This window comes from Manacus candei, unplaced genomic scaffold, assembly GCF_025592945.1.
Source record: "Manacus candei isolate 608988 ecotype Guabito, Panama unplaced genomic scaffold, ASM2559294v1 h1tg000017l, whole genome shotgun sequence".
NCBI lineage: Eukaryota > Metazoa > Chordata > Aves > Passeriformes > Pipridae > Manacus > Manacus candei.
In genome coordinates this window covers 22,023,251-22,044,673 of record NW_026138065.1, presented here as the reverse complement: position 1 = coordinate 22,044,673, position 21,423 = coordinate 22,023,251, and the positions used below count along the sequence as shown (strand labels likewise).

Sequence of the window (21,423 nt, the reverse complement as noted above, 5' to 3'; positions counted from 1 at the left end):
TTAAAGCAGCATCCTGATTTTGAAGAAAAATTCAATGACTTAATGCCAAATAGCTCATCTGTATACTGTTTCCGCTCACAACTTCAGTTTCTATTGTTAAAGGCTAAAGGTGATTTTTTTATAGAGCTTAAGGAGGTTCTGAAAGGGAGATCTTGGAGTTTTTACTTCCTTCTCTCAGTGAAGAATAGCATTGCAGCATCCTTGAATTTTGATATGGAAAAACAAAAAATAAAATACTTAGCAAATTAAAACAGTTGCAGTTGCATACTGGCACGTTCTGGTGAGCGAACAGAGTTGACTTTATAGTTTTGGCAACAGTTGAATAATGAATCTCAGCCTAGAACTATGTTGGCAGGTCTTCTTTCTAAAAATGACAGAATGGTTGTAAGGAATCTCCCCTAACCATAGATGCTAACTTAAGCACTTCCGTTTTGAAAATCATCTTAATAAAGTCTCTATGCTGTTACTTATGTCAGTGGTGGCAATGAAAAGCCCCAAGCCCTATTTGTTTTCTTCCTGTAAAATGCTCTTTGTCCTGAGAATCAAAGGTGCGTGAAAAGCATCACACAGAAGCCAGGGTTGCAGTTTGCCTCTTATCATCTTTGGCTCTTGTCCTTCAATCTTGCAGCTAAGTTGCTTCAAAGGCTTGAAATACAGAACGGTGGGTAGTAGGTTTGGGTTTCCTTGGAGGTGCAGAGTTCTTACAGCTTGAAAACTTCATTTTTTGCCACGTGAAGGTAGTATAGGATTTGAATATGGAAACAGCGGAATTCAGAAAAGGGAATCAAGTCATTTAATAATAGCAGGTAGAATAGATTTTATTATATATGTAGCTTTTGCATTTGCTATTATATATTGGCAAATTATCTAAAAACAGGATTGAAGATTTGAAATTGTGACAGGGTTCTAGCTGAAGCAGCACCAAGCTCACTGGCAAATTTGTCAGGCAGTTTTTTTGCTGGTGCAGAAGGTGCCATTTGTCTGTCAAGTGTTATGCAGATAAATTATCTGAGCTGCCTTGTCCTCCTGGATATTTTTCTTTAATTTCCACAGCCCTCCCTCCCACAACTCCCCTGTCCCTATTAACATGGTTATTAGCATCTTTTTTTGGTCTGTTGGAGAACAAGTTCCTAGACAAATTCCTCCTGACATATCCTTGTTCTCATATGTTTGCTACATAAATTCATTATCTCTTGCCAAGTTTTAGATCTGCCAAGTTCCCTCTGTGTTGTCTCAATTTTCATTCCAAGTAAAAAAATTAAAATGCAAAGTGCAGAAGACTAAAAGTGAACTCCTTTTATTTTAGGGTTGTAAGCTTTGCCTCTGAGAGGAGGAAAAAAATATAAAAAAAAGGCCACAGGAGAATTTGAAGTATGTAAGACATCTGCCCAAACATCTCTAGCAATAATGTCATCACCGTGATAGTCCTTATTCTTGAATTATCCATTCAGCTAAGGTTTTAAATTTGAGTTAGGCTGCATGTGGTACGTTGTAAGGAGAGATAATCAATATAAGACTATAGGAGCAGGCTGTGTACTAGTGCCAGTGAGTAATAGGTGGAGTACAAGGTGGCTGATTGTGACACGGAATCCTGGCTCGTCTGCACAGATTGAACTGTGGGAACTACCACACCTCTTTATTTTCTAAAGCAATCATAAGATGGCTGACAGACAGATTGTCTGAAGGCTTGGGAGGAGCAGAGGAGTTTGGGGATCATAGAATGATAGAATATCCTGAGTTGAAAAACACCTACAAGGATCATCGAGTCCAGCTCCTGGCCCTGCACAGGACAGCCCCAAGAATCACATCATGTGCCTGAGAATGTTGTCCAAATGCTTCTTGAAGGTTGGTAGACTTAGTGCTGTGACCACTTCCCTGTGGAGCCTGTTCTAGTGCTCAGGCACCCTCTGGATGATGAACCTTTTCCCAATGTCTAACCTAGACCTCCCCTGACACAACTTCATGTTATTTCTTCTGGTCCTGGTCACAAGAGAGAAGAACTCAGCGCCTGCCCTTCCCCTTCCCAGGATAAACTGTTTATATTAATGTTTGAGAAAAATAGTCCTTGGGCACATAGAATCTGCTCCCACCTGTATTCACTATGTTTTTCTTGTTGTTTGGGTTTTTGTTATTATTGTTTTGTAGGTTTGGGGTTTTTTTTAAGCTAAACGTAAATTTCGTAGATTAAAAAGAAGAAATAAATATTAGTAGACTAATGCAAAATAAGAATAAGGCAGAAGTGGGTGATGGAGAAGGAGCCTTTGTGATGTATGTTCAAGGTGTGTAAATTCTGCAATTTATTCGGAGAAGGAAGGTGTTGAATTGTGGCAGAAAGTTGTCTGCCATTTATGATTCATCAATTTAAGGGCACATAGATGGTCAGATTTTAAAAGATATGTAAAATGCAGCACTGTGATTTTTGGTCGCTAGCTCTGCTTATATTACAGCTGAATGTAAGGTTGGATTCATGCTAATGGTTTCAACCTGTTTTTTTCCCCCCAAATTCTGTTGCTGAAGTCTGTATCACTGACCTTTCCTCTTTACAGAAATTCATTTATGAAGTATTAAAGCTGTGTGGAAGCCTTTTTAACTACAGGTTCAGCAAGATTTGCAATTATTCAAGAAAATGCTGAAATACATACCTGTGTGTGTCTCATCGCTTTGATATGCAAAACCCTTTACTCTTCTATTAACCATTATGCTTCTGTTTCACACCTGCTTTTGTAAAGATGTGAACCCAAATGTCCGCCAGTGGTAGAATATGCCATATATCTTTATATGAACAGGCAAAAAGAGCATATTTAGACAGGTTGAAGGTGAAAAAAATTTTTATGCTCAAGTTTCTGATTAGACCATTATAACAGCATCACTAATTCTGCTCCTTCCATCTATTGTCTTCCTTCCTCTGTTGTCATCAGTGACCACTGTTGATTTGTTGACTCTATTAAAGTATTCAAGGAAGCCACAGGCCTGTCATTTTGGTCATAACCTTAATCTGTTTTCTCACCTTGGGAGAAAATGTGTTAATACACTGTCTGTTCCTGCAGAATGAACTCATTGAGAAAGTTCCTGATGCAACAAATCTGCAATATGTTTAAGAAGGAAAAAAAAGGTTTTCTGAATCTTGGTTATTTTAACAGATAGCAAGCTATGTTTAGCTGGCAACTTTTGTAAGAACCATACCAAATTAAGTGACAGTAAGCAATTGTAACGGTACGTTGTGTAGTAATATTTGAGCTGGATGAGTTGCAGCTTCTCCGGATTTCTCATAATCTCTGACTCCTTGTTACTTCTGAATGATTAAGCAAATCATTTATGCTAACTTCTGCTTTAATTTACATCTCTGTAAAGCCTGTGTAACTTTATTTTTTTTTGGAGTCACTTTAGTTTTTAAGACAAGTAAAGGGAGGGATCATTTCTGCTGGAAAATAAAAAGCACTTTTTTTTCCTTTTTTTTTTTTTTATGCCTTACAGGTAAATTATATAGCTGCCTAATTGCTTCTCATAAAGCACTTTAAAATTCTTCAAATGATGTATCATCTTTATAATAGTTATTTCTATTTCTGAGAAACTACTTGCTGTGCAAATAGAGCTTATTTAAAAGAAAAACAAAACCAGACTTGAGTCTTCTTACGTTTTATTTTTTGTTCTCTTGTTTCAAGGAGAACTTGCTTTTTTACCTCATATTTGAGAAACAGGCCTTGTGTTTTAGTTTGCATTAAATTTTTAAATTTAACTTGCATTTTCATCTAGCTAAATTTGCATTTTTAAATGAAAAATTAGCTGCTTTTTAAAAATTTTAATATGCAGATACCTGAGTTTTGGAATAATCTCGTTTACTGTCTGTATCATAGATCCCTGAACTGCTTGTTTTTCATCTTGTATGAAAACAGTGGTGTCTATTACATGTAGTGGAATGCATTAATTTCCTAGTATTAGAAGATGCATTTTGGGTCCTCGTCCTTGTTTTATGTATGTTGATCAGTCCTGCCCCTGCCCTTTGAGACTTTGTATGATGGTCTAAATAGCCATAAGAGCTGAAGTTACAGTCCAAGTACTTGGCATCACTAAGTTGGCTGGATAACTCAGTAGGCCAGGATTAGTATCATTTGACTTAAATGACTAGAAAAGATTTTTTTTTCTTTTATTTTTGGTGCCAGAGTTCTCTTTGTTGTGAAGCTCCTCATTTACGGCCTACGCATCTGGGAAGAAATTCTTCTGGTTTATTAATCTGTCTTGCCAGACAGTGTGATCTAGTTATACAATAGATGATGAGAAGAAACTTTAAGATTAAATTGTATTTTATGGTTACTAGGAGCTATGATGAATAAGAGTAAAAAGAATGTATGTTCAACCAGTAGAAGAGATTAATGTTGTCTTGAAATAACTCCCTTTAATTTATCTGTAATATTTTAATAAATCTTTCCCATGACATTAAATATTGGGATAGGAAAGATAACCTATCGGGAAAGATTGTACTAACTGAAAAACAACTATGTCTTTGGAGCATATAATAATTACAAATTGTAAAATATTTTGGGAAGAGACTCTTGCATCTGTGTGTCATTTAGTTCAGTGAAGCTTTGATCTCTGGATAGTGATATTGCACTCTGCTATAATATATTTAGGTATTCTTTAGGATTTTTTTTAATAGAACATAAAGGACTCTTTTCTATGTCTCTTCTTCCTATCTTATTTATTAGAAATCATTTTCCACAAGGTATATGGGTAGTTTTAATATTAGAACTGACTTTTAATAGAAAAATCTTACTAATGCCAAAAGATCATAGTGTCCACTGAAGAAAGATTCACTTAACTTCATTTATTTTTGCTTAAGTGGTGCAATTCAATTCCACATGGAAGAGACTAAAATTGTCTCAGTTGCCTTTTATATATATGTATCAGGACATTTTGATGACAGAATGATTAATGTGTGTGAAGAAAAAATGTGTGGTGATTAATGTGTGTGAAGAAAAAAATGTATGTTGCTTAAGTGGGCCAGATATCACACATGTACATTGCAGTGTAATAAATGTGTTTGTTATTACATGAAAGACAAAACTTTGTAGGTTGTGGTCTCAGAATTCCCTCAAATTGGCTTTGGCTTTGAAAAGGTCATTGTAGTTCAAGAAAGTGGAGTCAATATAACTGTGTTTTTTGTTTTATATCAAAATCTGTTCTGCCTCTGTGTTAATGATGAGGAATATTCAGCTTGGTTTTTTTTAAAGCGTATTGCTAATTTTTTTTGTGGTACTACTTATTTTTATGATACCTGTTATACTCTTTATTTTTAACTCATACTATTTATTTATACATTGATTATACCAATATACATTATACTTATAGATATCAGTACAATACAAGGCTTATGAAAAAAAAGCGAAAGAAAAAAACCATTGTATTCTCTGTTCAAGGAGCAGCTGTGCAAAATCAGGGTACTAATATATAGAAACCATGGCTGACTGGTGAAGTCTCTGAGCTGTTGACTGGTGAAGTCTCTGAGCTGTTGGTGGTTTGAGATTCAAAAAGTGTTCAGGCACACTAACATACAAGCTTGCCATGCTCTTATATAGCAAGCTGCTCCTGCTTTTTGCCATATTCCCTTAGCCAGTGCAACTGCTCTGAAGTGGAGTATTCAGTTGTGTTGCTTCTTTTTTGCCACACAGATTGCTGCAATACAGTGGAAGTTAGCAGTTCTGTTAACAGTTAATACATGAAAATATTGGCTTTTGTTCACATGAAAGCTCTGCCTGATCCAAACCAAGTGGAAAAATTCATGTTAAATTTCATTGTTATGTTTTCATGGGTAGGGTCTGAATAGCAGAGGTCTTTGGGTGAGAAAATAAAGTTGTAATGTGTTTTCTATACCTATCTTGTTTTATTAACAATAGCATAAACACAATCCTGTGCAATGTGCTCTGGGGTGACCCTACTTGAGCAGGGAAGTTGGATCAGATGATCCATTGTGGTCCCTTCCAACCTTACCCATTCTGTGGCTTTGTGATTCTGCACTACTGTGAGTGACCCACAGGGCAAGGAAGTTTTCCTATGTAGGAAGTGATTTGGTTTGGTATTGCTGTCTCTGATGCACAGTTTGCTTGTGCCAAAGAACCGTAAGAGCTTAGTTCAGGATGCGTTAAAGGAACTTGCCTCTCAGCTCTTTGGCCCAGCACCTCTCCTCTTTGAAACCCTTCTGCATCATAACAAGAATGCTATTAGAGGAAAGAGTGCAAACATCTTTCACCACCTCAGTTCACCATCAAATAGATTTTCCATTGCTTGGTATTAGGTTCTATGTTGGCAGGGGCTGATGTAGTTTCAGAGTGAATGTATCTTAGTAACTAATCCTTGCTACCTCCTTATGAGGTGATTTGCTAAGTATCTGACAGATGGGGAAGTAGGAGAGTGCAAGGCGGTTTCAGAGCTGGGATTAGAGGGCTGATGTCCCAGGCTTCTGGTCCTGAGCTCTGCGCAACCATGAAGCCAACCTTTCCTGCCCATCTCCTGTTACTCTCTTGGGACAAATTCCTATTGAACGTTATTAGTAAAGACAACAGGGGAATAATCTTGTTGTCCTAGTCAGAAGGGAAAATGTTCTCTTAGTTCTGTGCTATTGTATGAAATTTAATGCTATCGGTCAGGAGACCTTAAATAACTACATTAAACAGCCGATTTGGTGCCAGCTTTTCTTCTTATTTAGCTTAGTCTAAACTGACACCAAACTTTGAGACTTCCTCTCCTCCCACAGTGGAGAGCCGCTGGGATTTTTTATACCACACATGGTTTCCCTCCTACATTTTCCTCCCATGTCAGATATTCATACCCCCTTTAATAACCAGCAGGGGGATCATTACATTGAGCTACTGCCAAATGCATAATGACTGCTGCCTTTGCCTTACACAGTCACTGCACTACTGATATCCAATTCAGCATTGTAAAGTGCTTAGGGCTACCTTGGGGATGTGCTATATTAAACCCAACTATTCTAAATCCTATTTAATACGAAGAGATTGGTGGTGGGGGAGGGGGGGAGGGAGATTTAAAATTGTCATTAGTCACCTGTTTTCAACAAGTAAAAATACCTGGTCACTTAGGGCTCAATTCTGTTGCTGTTAAGTCATAAATAGACCCACTGATTTTAGTAGGGGATGCATGGAGGTAAGCACTCTGCTTACCATGGGGGGAGGCAGAATTGGGTCCTATAAAGCTGTGTCTGAGACAGTAAGTTTGCAAGAAGCTGATGGGGGTGAGTGCACCCATTTCTGAATTCCCCTTACAAATGTTTTACAGTGGAAACAGGAAAGCGGGAACATGCTTCATATCTGACTAAAAATAAAGGTACTCTTAAACTTGTAAAAGGCAACATTTTTATTTGAATGATATGACAGAGCTGCCACAGGAGTGTTACCTGCTATAAAGAAAGCTTAAGAATTATTACCTTTATTAGACCAGTGACACTGAGCTTTAGCCATACATTTCTAACTTCTGTCCCTCTACAGAGACAATTTTCTTTTCTTAAATAAACTGTCATGCTAGTAATAATATATTGTTGGCTCCCTCATACTCTGAGAATACTGCTGATATAAAACATGTATATGTTAGATTGGTAATAGTATCTTTAGTGTAGCTGACTAGAACAAATGTGTTTCCCTCATGGCTGTGCTAATGTGATAAAGGAAAATTGGCTGTTCATCAGCTTTTGGCTGGGTAAAGACAGTAGAGATGGAACCACATTCTTTTTTATGCATTAATACCACTGAGAACTTTTCACTAGTTATATTTCATGTGCGGGCATGTTGTGCAAAGATGTTGTAAAACATGAGATAATGCTACAAATAACAAAGTAGAAAAGCCTGTATCTTTTATGATGATAACAGTCAAACACCAAATGACAGTAACAGGCTGTAAAAAATGTGATGCAGAAAAAAAATGCGATGTAACCACCACATATACGTATACTTAGGCTCTTGCAAATAGGGCATCAGATGTTTAGAGGGCTTTGAATTAAAATTAAATAAAAAACTGTTGTATTTAGGTCATTGATGTGTCAACACAAAAGATAATTTAAAATGGAGAGATGTATTTTGAGTGGTGAAACTCATATGCAATAACTTTTTGAACAAATCTCCAGGCTTAGTAATTATGATAATAGCCTTCAAATTTCCATCAGTGGAAGGGCAATAAATATTCCTGTCTAAATTTGGGAAGTATTGACTGAATCTGGAAATGGCAATAAAGCTCAGCATGCATGTGTATGTTTGAAAGTGCAGTTTAAGGAGGAAAAATTCGTCTGTACAATTTTGTGTGAAGCCTAAAAAAAAAAAAAAGTCCAAACAAAACCCTCCATCTTATTTCATGTTTTCTTTCTTAAAATGCTGATAGACTCATGTTGCCCAAGGCACTGATGCTGATCATCTGAGCTCAGATTTATAGATAATTGTGTCCGTTTATCTTGGTCTGAAATTTGAAAGACTTTATTGCAGAATAGTATTGTGAGTGCTTATATTGTGGTTTTCAAGCTGGTATCTTGTTAACTGGTAAATAAGTTCTGTCTTTTCTCTTTGCAACAAATTATTCTGGCTTGTAAACCTTTTGTGTCCTTACATAGATATTGTTCTTATGGAAGCAATTATTCCATGTTTATTTTGTTTTGATTAGCATGACTATCAAGACGGGCTAAAGCACTCTAGTTTTATCTGGCCTTGATAGACACGTTTCACCAGGCATCCATATCTGCAAAATTAAAATACTGCTCTGTAAATTGGCAGCAAAAAAATGGTGTTTCAAATGCTGAAAGCTACCAAGTTCTCATGTGAAAAAGGCCTTATGCAAGCTAATTATTGCTAAAAATCAAGTAATTTCATTTTTACAAATAAATCACTTTCTGAAATAAAAGTTTTGGATAAGTTCAACTTAGTTTGAAGTATAATTAACTTCATTAATGGGAAGCTGACTATAGCCATGATACCTACTGTTTTCATTTTGTATGGACCTATATTTTTGAAATGAGAGGATTGAATTTCATAAAATGTAAGGCTGAAAGACATTCTCATATTAATAAAATTTTCCTAATTTTAGGTAACCTAAACCTGAGGATTTTTAATGCAAAAAAAAGTACTTTGTAAAAGCTCAGCATCTCGTGACTTTGTGGAGCTGGGAGAACGCCATAAAGTATTTCTATGAACGTTAGCTCAGATTTAAAATGAATTGGCAGGGAAGGGAACACTTGCAGAAAACAGTACCCTGGGGTGCTGGCTGAGTGCATATTCCTAGCCAAGGGTTCCCTTGATGTGAGGGAATTAGCCACTGGGTGTAAAGCAGATGTAGGCAGTTCCTATACCATTCCCTTCAGCTCTTGTAGAAAGTAGCATGCTGGGGTTAGGGAGGTGTTTTGGAGGGGTGTTAGAGGCCTGGCTGAAACGTGCTGCACTTGGTTATCCTGAGCATGGTATACAGCCCCTTGAGGCCTGTTTGAACTGATGTGTATGAGAAGAGCTGTGACAGCTATAACATGTGCCCATGGCCTGAAGTGGTGATATAGCTGTAACCAGCCTTGTGCCGTGTGAAACAGACCCACCCTTCTCCTTTTCCTCTCTTCCCCCTCCCTGCCAGATCCCTGTACTGTAGTTTCTTCTTTGATTTAAATACTGTGGAAATTTTACACCTTATGCATCTGGATGGACAGAAAAGAGGTAACTGCTTTCAGTAGGCACTGCAAATAAAGAAACATAGCAGAAAGGTTGAAGTAATGGTATTGGTTGATCAGTGATAGACTCAACATGTAGAGAAATCAAAGTGATTGCATAATAAACCATGTGTTTGCCCTTTTACATTGACTCTCTAGGTGCATCACAGCCGAATTAGTTTCTTCTTGAATGGCTGGGAAGATGACAACACACCTTTTGATTCAAGGATTCTTAAGGGAACAGTTGCAGATACTGATGCTGATGGTACTCTGCAAATTGGACAAAGCTTCACAGGTGAATCTTGTAGTATTTTAGTGGAATGCATTGGAATATACAAAATAAAATATGCATTTTGTGGTTAAAAGAAGTGTGTGAGTAATTTTAAGTTATCTATATGCTAAGAAGTAATACTTTCCTGCAGAAGAAAATTCCTATTATACAATTAGCTTTCTCAAAAGATTGGCTGAAAGATAGAAGTTTGGTAGATGATCCAGTAGGATAATATAGGTAGGTTTTCCTGCCTTCTTTAAAACATGCATGTAAAATGACACATTCCAATAATTTATGTTCATAGTTTTTCTGAGTAAATATATGCAAGTATTTCAGAATGGAATTGTGCATGGCCACTAGACAATGCTCCTCTCTGTGCAGACTCAGGAACAGAGCTGAAGATTTCTGGCTGTCCATGTTCTTCAGTTCTATCAATACCGATGTAAAAGACTAGCAGAATGAGAATCTTGCAGCCTAGTAGTGCCTAATAGCTTTACTCTTCCTCTGCATCTAGAATTTTATATGTACTACAGCATGACATAGTCATAGCAGAATGGTGGGGAATGTTTTGTTACTTTTCACAAATTCTTGGCTCTCCTGGTCTAAGAACACTGACTATTGCTCTTCAGGAACATGCACAATTTGAAGCTAACTCCTAAATACGGCTATGTGTCACTTAAAACAACTTTACTGTGGGCTTGGGCAAGAAAATATTCTGTGCTCCATTTCTTAAAGCTTGTATTTGGAAATGTGTTTTGTTGTAATTTTGATTCTGAATCCTGAAAAACTAATAATTGTATAAAAGAAGATAATATTTTAAAATGCTTTTTATCTTTATTGTATAAATTGATAGGTACAGTTGTACCTACTGTATCTCTTCTCTAATTAGAGGTGGCACATGGACTGGCTCATTACTTCTGTCTAATGAGCCGATCCCTGTGCCACCTCTCTAATCAGAAAAGAGATAGGTACAAAATGTTCTTATAAAGTTATTATAAATCATTCTTTTTTATAAAAAAAATTAAGCCACTGCCCTCTATAGTTTTGTCCAGGTCCAAGATGGTTTCATTCAGGAGGGGTAATTGTGCAAGAGAGATCTCTGAGTGCTGAATTAAAGGTGCTCTCATGCAGTGCAAAGCTGCCTTCTGCTCAATAGATTATTTATAGTATATTTCCTTAGGTTTAGAGCAATTTGTTGGAAGAATGCAAGATTTTCGATTTTACCCAGTGGCACTTACAAACAGGTAAAGAACTTTTATTTTTGTAAAAAAGTAAGAGTGAGGCGAGAAGACAGTGTAGATAACAGTATGCTTATTTCCCAAAGTACAGTGCTTTTCAGATATTTTCTTTAGATGATTGCTTGTGATGATGTAGTTTCCTGAACCTCGTTTCAAAGATTACCCTTAATCTAAAAAATCTTGAGTTAAAATAAATTCAGCAACTTAATGTGTTTTGCTTTTGAACTGTGCTTAAGTAGGCTTAATATATATAGCGGTATATGTAGTGTATATATAGTGCAACACAACACTCAGTAATAAATATGTGCTTTCCTTCTTATTGTTGTCCTTGTTGCAATCTTACTATGTATTCTGCAGAGAGAAGATCCAGTTGCTAGATTTCAATGCTTATAAACTGTCTAGGTGTTATCTACTCATCATAATTCTGACATAATAGTGTGTGCTGATAAGCTTAGTCCTGGTGGATAAGACTTGCTAAGAGCTTTCTCAGAGCTCCGTGTAAACTGTAAGGCAAGGGAGGGAACATAGTGGACTAGTCCGTTTTAGACCACTCAAATACCAGTGATCCAACTGAAGAGGACAGACACTCCAGCTTGGTTAGAATGTTGGCTTTGTGGCTGCAAGCTTGGCTCGCTATGCTTAGCTGTTCCTTTCCTGTGGTTTCAGATTCCCCATAGTATCGGATGTCCATGTCGGCTATTCTAGGTGCTTCCCCCGCCCCATGCACACACCCTTACCCCGAGGTGCCATTGTCTGAATTGTTCCTTGCTTTCTATATTAGATTGTCACCATAAGCTGCCAATGACTTCGCTGGCTCAGCCCACAGAGCTCTGGGCAATTGCTTTGACTTCCTCCGCTCCTGAGGCCAAATTACAGTTGCCAGTGCAATTTCTGTTGCCCTCCAGCCTCCCTTCCTAGCACATTACAAAGAAATGTTACCTTTGTTATCCAGCTCATGCCGGATTAATCTAGTCAATTCAAGCTGGCCAGAAGTAGTCAGGTCCTATTTGTCTGCCTGGTGCTTCTGGGTAGGCTGCATGCAATGACACTCATGACTGCAGACCTTAAGGCTACTTAATGATAGTCTTTCAATAAGATGTAGAGCAGTTTCCTAGGAGCTCAGCTATCTGCAGGACATTATGATGAACTGAGCTTCTCTGAATTGAAAATATTAATGTGAATCTGAATTCCAAGTTTTATGAAAATCATTTTGTCAAAGCAATGCTTGTCAAATCCTTTGAACTACAATTTAGGTCAATGAAATGAATAAAATTTAACAATTGAAAAATAAGATATTTTACAGAATGTTTTGGCCTAGTGATGTCTTTGTAGATTTGATTTTATATCCACAAATAACTTGGTCCAAAATGGGATAAACTGTGAAGGAAAGTCTTTCCTGTGTGCCAATTAATTTAAGGCTATGTCTGTGTAAAAGGCCTTATAGCTTTGGGTTCTGTGGAATTTGTAGTGGCAGCTAGCAAGTATTTATTTACTTAAGAAGTACACAAAAATTATGTTCTTACTCATAAAATAGGAAAATGGGAAAAGTAACAGGTTTTTAATATAAAAATTCAGTATCTTCTAGGCTTACAAAATCTTTCTTTTACACCAGAGAAGAACAGATAAAGACCTGCCCATGTCATGCATATATCTACCTGCTTGCCTGCCTACCTTGCTACCTCCCTATGTATCTATTTCAGTTGCTGATGTCAGAGGAAACTCAAATGACTCAATGATTTGACATGGCTGTATTGATGGCAAACTGGGGCAGCTAAAAAGTAGGCATTTGTATTAAAATTAGTTAAAAGTAAAAATATTTCTGTCCAAGTTTTCTACGGTGCAATGTTATATTGTTCAAGGTGGTCTTTTTGGTGGATTTGAGTGCAAACATTCAACTTTTTTGTGGTTACAGGCAATGTGTCAACATTATGGTATCCTTAAGAGCAGTACCCAGACCACTAACTGCAGCCAGACATGATGCTGCAATAAAGTGTTAAGAGTTTTTCTCCTTCCATATATGGCTAGATTCATCCTATATAGCTTTAGACACCTCAACAAGGAACTAATTTCCCTTAATACCATAGGTCTGAGGAATTTCATATATGTGGAGCAATGAAAGCAGCTCTGCAGTGCTTCTTCTGAAGGTGCCTGCTGCTTACCATAGGTAACATAGAGAACTTGTGGGGGCTTCATTTGTAGCTGATTGCCCCATTCTTATGTGCTGAAACCAGGCCTTTAGTTCTTCTACTATAATCTAAACTGAATTTTGTTTAATCTAAGACCCTAGAGGCACAAAGTGGCACTTGTCCTTTTTTGTCATGTATGTAATTACTTTTCTATATGCTGTGACAGAGACATTTTGGAAGTATTCTCTGGAAAATTCCCTCATCTTCATACCCAGTCCGAGTGCCGCTGTCCTGGAAGTCATCCCCGAGTGCACCCATTGATACAGAGGTACTGCATCCCCAATGGTGCAGATGATACCACTAACGACAGAGTGCTGAGGTTGGATGCAGAAGCCCATCCTCTGTCTTACATCAATGATGATGACATTGGGACCACTTGGATTTCATCTGTGTTTGCTAATACTGCAGGTCTGGATCGTGGTGTTTCAATCACAATAGATTTGCAAAATGGACAGTATCAGGTAATGGGAATACTACATTTGCTATTTATTAAATAAGAACTAAGAAAATAGTTTTGTAGGTGTTTCATTTACAATTTTGAGGAAATTCAAACCTTATGCTTTAAAATTTTATCCTTAGAGGATCAGGAAGAAAGCTTCCTTTTTTTGGTGTGTAACAGTGCAAAAGGCAGAATGCATTATGGTTTTTGTCATTCTCTTTTGATGTTGTAACAAGCTTGTTGTAACAAGCAGTAATCTTGAATAGGTATACCAGAGAGGATATCCTGTGTGAAGGCACCAATATTTAGGAACTGATTGCTGTCTTTTACCTCCATTTATAATCTTCAACTTTAGTTTTAATTTCTGTTAAGGCTTACAGTGCTTGTTCCATGCCTCTGGTAGAAAACTGACTGCAGACGAATGAAGTTGAACATGTCGAAAGCACACAGACTTATCAGAGGGGATTTCTGTTTTGTAGATATTCTGGAGATGGTAGTTTAGCCTCCCAAAGAATATGGAAGGAGAAAACGTTAGGCAGGCCTGGTTACTGAAGAGGCCATATTTCATCTAACACTCCACTGGGCTGTTGAAGAATGTCAGGATGTCTTGGAAGGAGGGACTTATCAGGAATGGGGCAGCATTCACAACAGGGAATGCACCAAATTTCTATGTATTCTTGCTAGCTTATTATTCTTTTTTTTTCATTAATGGTGAGAAGGGAAAGAATATGATGACAGGTTTTGGCTACATAAGTAAGAATTAGTCCTTTAGTTAGAAGCGATTTCAAATATATGTGACATTCTAGGATTTTACTTATTTACTACACACATTTCTGCACAAGCAGTATGCTGAGGGAAGTGCTCTTTAAAACAGCACAGGTATTGGAGAAGATTCTGAGCTAAAAATAGAGAGAATCCTGAAAAAAAAGTACCTGTTATCAGACAAATGACTCATCAAATATTTGGCAACACAGAATTATAACCTTCATTTTTGCCAAAATAATATTATTGTAACAAATCATGGATTTTGTGGTGCATTTTCAAATAATCTTCAAGAAAAGGTGGAGTTCTGATGCACAGATCAGTAGTTGTGTAATAGTGTCTGAGAGTTCAAAGAGCTTGTTTAACAAAAAAGGTTATCTTTGGTTTTAATTGGGAATATATGGCCTGAAATATAGCTGCTTCTTCTGCCTGTGAGTGGTAGAGCAGACTGTGTAGTCACATAGAAAAATGAAGTTCATATTCTCATTGTTTTACAACTTAGCCATTAATATCAGTTCATAAATTTGTTATCTTCTTGTAGGTATTCTATATTATACTGCAGTTCTTTAGCCCACACCCTGAAGCAGTAAGAATAGAAAGAAAAAAAAGAGATGATCTAAAATGGGAAGACTGGCAGTATTTTGCTAGAAATTGCAGTATTTTTGGAATGGAAAACAATGGATCTCTGGAAAAACCAGACTCTGTCAACTGTCTCCAGCTTCACAGGTATGAGTGGGTATTGTCTGCATAATACAGATGCTTTGAACAGGTAACATCCTGACACAATTTATTTCTATGTCCCAATGAGATAGAATTTTTTAATTTGGTATACTCATTTATTATGGACTATTGAATATATAAAAGATCCTAAATCTGACCTTTTGATTGCAGATTTCCAGAAAGTCATCTGTCATTTTTATCATATTTTAGTCATTTATGAATGTGACACAATTGATTCCTCGGTTATTTTTGTGCCAGAGTTTTGAAATTTTATGTGCTTGTGTTTTGAGGGGCTGTTGTCAGTAGAATTACAGAACATTGAGATGATAAGTGGAGGAAGGTACTGACATAACAGATTGTTTTAAACTGTCCAGTGGATATGGAAGTCTACCTTCTGATCTCTGAGAGTGGAACTTGTTGTGAAGTCTAGAAAAGAGGCCAAACTTAAGTACAAAAGCCAATCATCCAGCCTTACTAGGGGTCATGCAAAACATGTAAGAAATGTCTTGAAAATGATATCTTGAAACTTTCTAATCTTTCTAAACAAAAACCAATATAAAACTGTGGGGAGGGGGATAAGGAGAGTCACTAGCTTTTAGAAATATGTTGCATACCCTTTTACTGACAATGAGCATGTGCATATTTAAAGCTATATAATATAAAATATACGTTTCATAAATATAGTGTATGACATCTGTAATAGATAGTTAATATGTTATCATTTTACACACACATGCATGTATGTACACACACATAAACATAATTACATCTGTACCTCTACATGTATTCAAATGCATTATCTCTTGGCTGAATTCAGCTGCCAGTCAGTATTAGGCTTGTTTAGTATTTAGCTGGAAATCAGTGAGAAAATACATTACCAGGTGCTGTAGGTATTTTGCTTTTTTTGTTGTTTCACTTCTACTACTTGTCTAAGACTTTTCAAGTGTCGGCATCACTGTCTGTTCTCCAGGAGTTCAGAATTCTAAGGAGAGGAGCATAAGGTCATTTGAGTTACACCACTCTTCAGCAAAGGAATCTGAGCTTTATTGCTGATTCTTGGAACAGAGGGTAGAGGAGAAGGGAAATATCTTAAGTAACCCAAACATTTTTGGATAAATAAACCAAATGAGGTGTAATGCCATTTTCATCCCAGAAATACATATTTGTATATTTTCTAAAAAGAACTGAGGAGTTGAATATGAACTGTTTCTGTAAATGTTTTGTAAGCAGCACTGTTTCTGCCCTTCAATTAAAACATAAATGATGATAGGAAGTGATACAAATGAATGATTTTTGGGTACAGCTGATGTACAGAACACTTTGTTTAAAAATATATGATGAGTATATACCCTATAATGGTGAGTATTCTGTGTTCTCAAAGAGTAGTTACTGTTGAAACAATGCTCCAAATTTGTGTCAGCAGTGTAAGAGTTCCCTTTATAGGAGGATTTTATGGTAAACCAAAACTGGTTTCTCTCTCTTTCTCTCCCAGCCACATACTTGTAACCGCCGTGTCCAAATTGTCTGTCCAGGATTTAGACACCAGTGTGCTTGTTACCTGGTGGCCTAGCCAGGATCCCTGGGTTGACATGGAAGGCAAATGACCTTGGCTTTGAAATCCTTACCATGATTTGAGAGTTCTTGTTTTGGTGACCATATGCTAGTACTGAATGGACTTTTTTGTGTCCTTTAGGAAATGAAAGTGATTAAGGTTTTTGTTTCTCCATCCTGTACCACCTGTGTAAGTTAGGAGTTGCTTGCTGTCCTTAATCCCCCTATCAGAGGCTTGAATCTTTGCTTAGTCTGAATATTGGCTGACCTTTATTTTAGGATCTCCTTTGTTTTCCTGTTTTCCTGAGAAACCTCATGTAGATGCCCTAAAATCTTGATGACCTGCTTATCTAGTTGCCATCAGCCTTACAGTCTTTCTGCTGTTCCTTCTGGTGCTTACATAAAAAGATGGTGGTGTTCATCTGCCATTTGTACCTGTCTAAACATTTACATTACAGTTCTACATGCCATGGCAGCAAAAAATATTTTATTTAATTTTCTGCAGAGTGGAAGAGAAGACAGTATCACCTAGAGAAAAATACCAATATATTCCACTGAGATTTTTATGAAACACTGACCTGAATTGGGGGACAGTAAATTCAAAGATTCTTCATGAAGACAGAGGAGTATGACTCAGCAGACCTAGTCTAACTAGAAATCTCATCTTTCAAAAGCTCTGAGATATTTTGAAGTGACATTTTTTGAATGTTGTATGTCAGGTGCCAGGTGGTAACATGGGTTATCTGTTTTTAATGAGCCCATGTAGGTGTGCAAATAAGCAGGCATTCTTCTCTCTTGCAGAGAGAAGCCTCGTAGCTAAACTCTGCCGAGTACGTATAATAACATAACATATGATTCATATCAAATTGTCCAGTTTATATATAGACAGCCTTCATTTGAATTCTCAAGACTGTCCTTCCCCTTCTTGGGCTTAAATGTACAGTTTTACTCTCAATTCTACCGCATTCCATTAAATTCTCTTGTACTTCACTTGCATGTGTTTCTAACTCTGTCCACTCATCAAATGAGATTATATGGTCCAGTGAGTCTGGAATTCAAGAGATAATAATTGTTTCTGTATGGTTTTTAAATGTGTTTAGAAGATATATAATTAACAATATGGACCTGTTAATTACTCTGTTAGTCATTGGAATGGTTTCCTTATGTGGTTCAAGCCTAGTTCATGTTTCTCAGTGTTAAACTTTTTAAAAGCTTAGTGCACATGACACTGTATCAGTCACACTTTATTCCTATTTTGAAGTTGCCTGCTAGAGGCTTTACTTTTAATTGGAAACCTAGGATCTGGAGAAGAGTGTGGTAGTTTGGGGCAAAACAGACATATAGAGGACATGTCTTTTTCCCTTCTTGAATTCCAGTGACTTGGAATCCAGTGACATAAGAATTTTTACCCAGAAAGCACAAAAACCCCTATGTACAGTTAAGTGGAGATCCTCTCTGAGAAACAGGATATTAGGAGACAGAATCTGTAAAATATTTGATATTTTGATTTTAATTTGCCTTCCTCTCTGTTTGAACAGCTTTACACCGTATTCTCGTGGTAATCTGACTTTTAGTGTTCTTACCCCGGAACCAAATCACCGACCTGGTTACAATGATTTTTATAATACTCCATCTCTCCAAGAATTTGTAAAAGCTACACAAGTGAGGATTCATCTCCGTGGCCAGTATCATACCAATGAACCTTGGGTAAATTTCAGGCACAGGTACTATGGAGTTAATGAAGTTACAGTCAGTGGAAGGTAGGTATTATGTGGCTTTTCCCATGCTGACTCTTACTGTTGCCACTGTGCAAAGCATATAAGGACCTGCCTAAAATTTAGTCAAATTTTTTTTTGTTTTTACATTTATGAATGAGAAAAGAATTTGGTCTAAAGCAGTGTATTGAGATTGGAATTATTGGTGTGCTGTGTTTTTAAAACATTTACTCACGTGTGATTTTACAATTTTTTATACTTAATACACAAATCTATCAAAAGCAGTCCTTTCCTTGGAATTATTGAGGCCTCTAAGCAAAGGCATTGGTACGATGAAACGATGGCTTGTGCTTTGCCTCAGTAACTGTTCCAAGTTGTAGATTCTCAGTCATGGTAATTTTAACAGTCTTAATGCAGAGCTCATTCTTTGTTTTAGCTGAAGTTTTCCTTTCAAAATCAGTCAGCTGTCAGTAAAAGTATTACATTATCTGTGACTGACAACTTTATTGTGTATGATAAGTGTGCTGTCTTGTGAAAGGACTAATTATGCCCTGTAAATAATATGCAGATTTGGCAATGAAATAGTTTCCAAGGATCATATGGTGCAGATTTTTGATAAGTAGTATTATTCCTGAAATTATTTTGGTAGTTCTCATTTTGAGGGAAAGAACCTCATTAAAGATCATGTTTACCTTAAAATTTTCTACATTACTAATAAATTTTGATTATTGATTTAGATGTGTTATGATAATGTGTTTACTAAAATAGCTTTATCTTGGTGACAGTATAACAGTAAAATAATTACAGCCATGGTTTGCAAAGCTGTGCCATGCCTCCAGAAGAACAGCCCTTCAGGTAGAATAGTATGGTTATTAACTAATATTCTATACAGATTTTATTTTAGTAAGAAGTGGACATTTTAACTGACATAAAATGTGTTAAATTACAAAATTATGCCTGATATGGTTAAGGTTTCTTTGAAAAACTAGAGCCACACTGTAAGGCTTAATATTGATGAATAATTATAATAGATTTAATAGAATTTTACATATTAATATTGCATACTGAAAAACAGTTTTCATTACATATTATATAAGGTAAGAGTAGCTCTACTAAATGCTGGTTTTTGTTCTCTTGGAAAGCAGTTGTTGATGCTTAAAAATATGTTCAGTGAAGTAGTCTTTTGTAGGTTATTGGACTTGAGAACATGCTCTTTGGTGACATTTATTTGTACTTAATAAAGATCCAGACTTTGTAATACACAAAGTTGACTTTGTTGGACAGATATATTGTATATGTTGTTGGACAGATATGTTTTCATATTTTATTCTTTTCACTGCCTATTGTTCTTTCAGGTGTAATTGCCATGGCCATGCTGAAAACTGTGACACAGCTGTGAAACCGTATAGGTGCCTATGCGTCAAGGAAAGCTATACAGAAGGAAATAATGTTAGTGTCTCCTTTGTCTGTCTACATCACCTATGAACAGCTTCAAAATTGGGATTTTAATCCTGGGAAAGAGTGTTAAGTGTGTTAGTCTAGTCCTATCTTTTATAGGGAAACTTTCCATAGCAGATTTGTATTAATTAAGGAAACAAAAAACTTCCACTCCTCCCTCCTGCACCCCAAGCCATTTCCACCACAGACCATTAGGAGTGTTTGGGATGTTGTTAGAGGATTAGGCCACTTTCAAACATTAGATACAAACCTGAGTTTAGACTGTGAGCATCTAGTAAAGATTGTTTCTCTGCGTGCTGTAGCAACCAGCAAATGTCCTATAGAGTGAATGTACTACTCCATGGTGGTTTTAGTCTGGTCCTATGGACTCCAATACCATTCAGTTGGTGGAATGCAGTAGGCACAGTCCTGGAGTTCAGCTTCCAATTTAGTTTTATTTGAAAGGCAGTTCAAGTGGTCCATGATGCAAACCAAGGCATATTAAATGCAAAATCAGAATTTTCCTTTTTTTATAATAGTTTTATAATTCTTGGCCATAGGAGAACCAAAATGGGGTTGATTGTTGTAACTCCTGGTATGCTACACAAAATGTAGAGAAGAGCATAGACTAACGGTACTAGTTTGCACTTATTTCATGCAGCTTTTGATTTTCTTGGAAGCTGTTCAAATACAACTTAGCAAAGGCAGACCAATGATGTATGAGTAAAGAAAACTTGCTCAAAGTAAAGATTCTATCTTTAGATTAATTATTTATCTCAAAAGAAAAAAAAAAGAAGGAAAAACAAGTTGAGGTTAAGAAAGTATGACCTACATCTAGAGAAAGAATCCCACAGTCTCACTGAATGTTAGATTTCCATTGTGAGTACTTGTTGTATTCCTTGTTACATTTGTGCCTTTTGGAAGTAGCCTTTCTAAAACTTAAGAAGGGGCTATGTGGAATAGCAACAACAATAGCAAAGGGGAGACTAATCTGCCATCAGAAAAAACCCAAGCAGTCAGTGCTTGCTGGAACAGAGCAAGGAGTGTTCACCTGTGAGCATTTGATATAGCTTTTATGATGAGATGAAAGATCTTCGTCAAATTTTATAGGGGATTTAAGTTTTCTCATTTTTTTAAGCAGAAGTGTAAGATCTACAGTCTAAATGGGACTTGAACAGAAATTTCAAGTTTTTAGATGGGTCAAATTAGAAAAAAAAATTCAAACTGACAGTGTCCCTTTAATTAGAACACACATTGTGAAATGTTACTTTGTAAGGATTAATTATAAATATTTAATAAGATCTGGAAGTTCACCAAGCACTCTTGCAAGACTTATGCTACCTTGTGAAAACAAACCAAATACATTTTAATGATGTATCTGCCTTATCAGATATTTCCTGTCAATGTTAATGGGTTATT

At 36.6% G+C, this 21,423-nt stretch overlaps 1 protein-coding gene across 9 annotated transcripts in view; it reads left to right on the top strand.

Moving 5' to 3' along the window:
- USH2A (usherin) overlaps positions 1–21,423 on the top strand; it is a 379,342-nt gene that overhangs the window by 23,269 nt on the left and 334,650 nt on the right. For all 9 annotated transcript variants that reach the window (XR_007903998.1, XR_007903997.1, XM_051783908.1 and 6 more), the window contains exons 4-9: positions 9,845–9,980; positions 11,137–11,200; positions 13,547–13,841; positions 15,123–15,307; positions 18,391–18,612; positions 19,923–20,016. Coding sequence is in view for 7 of the 9 variants with exons in the window: in XM_051783908.1 (XP_051639868.1) it covers positions 9,845–9,980; positions 11,137–11,200; positions 13,547–13,841; positions 15,123–15,307; positions 18,391–18,612; positions 19,923–20,016 (996 nt within the window). In the remaining 2 variants the exon portion in view is untranslated. The remainder of the gene's footprint in view (positions 1–9,844; positions 9,981–11,136; positions 11,201–13,546; positions 13,842–15,122; positions 15,308–18,390; positions 18,613–19,922; positions 20,017–21,423) is intronic.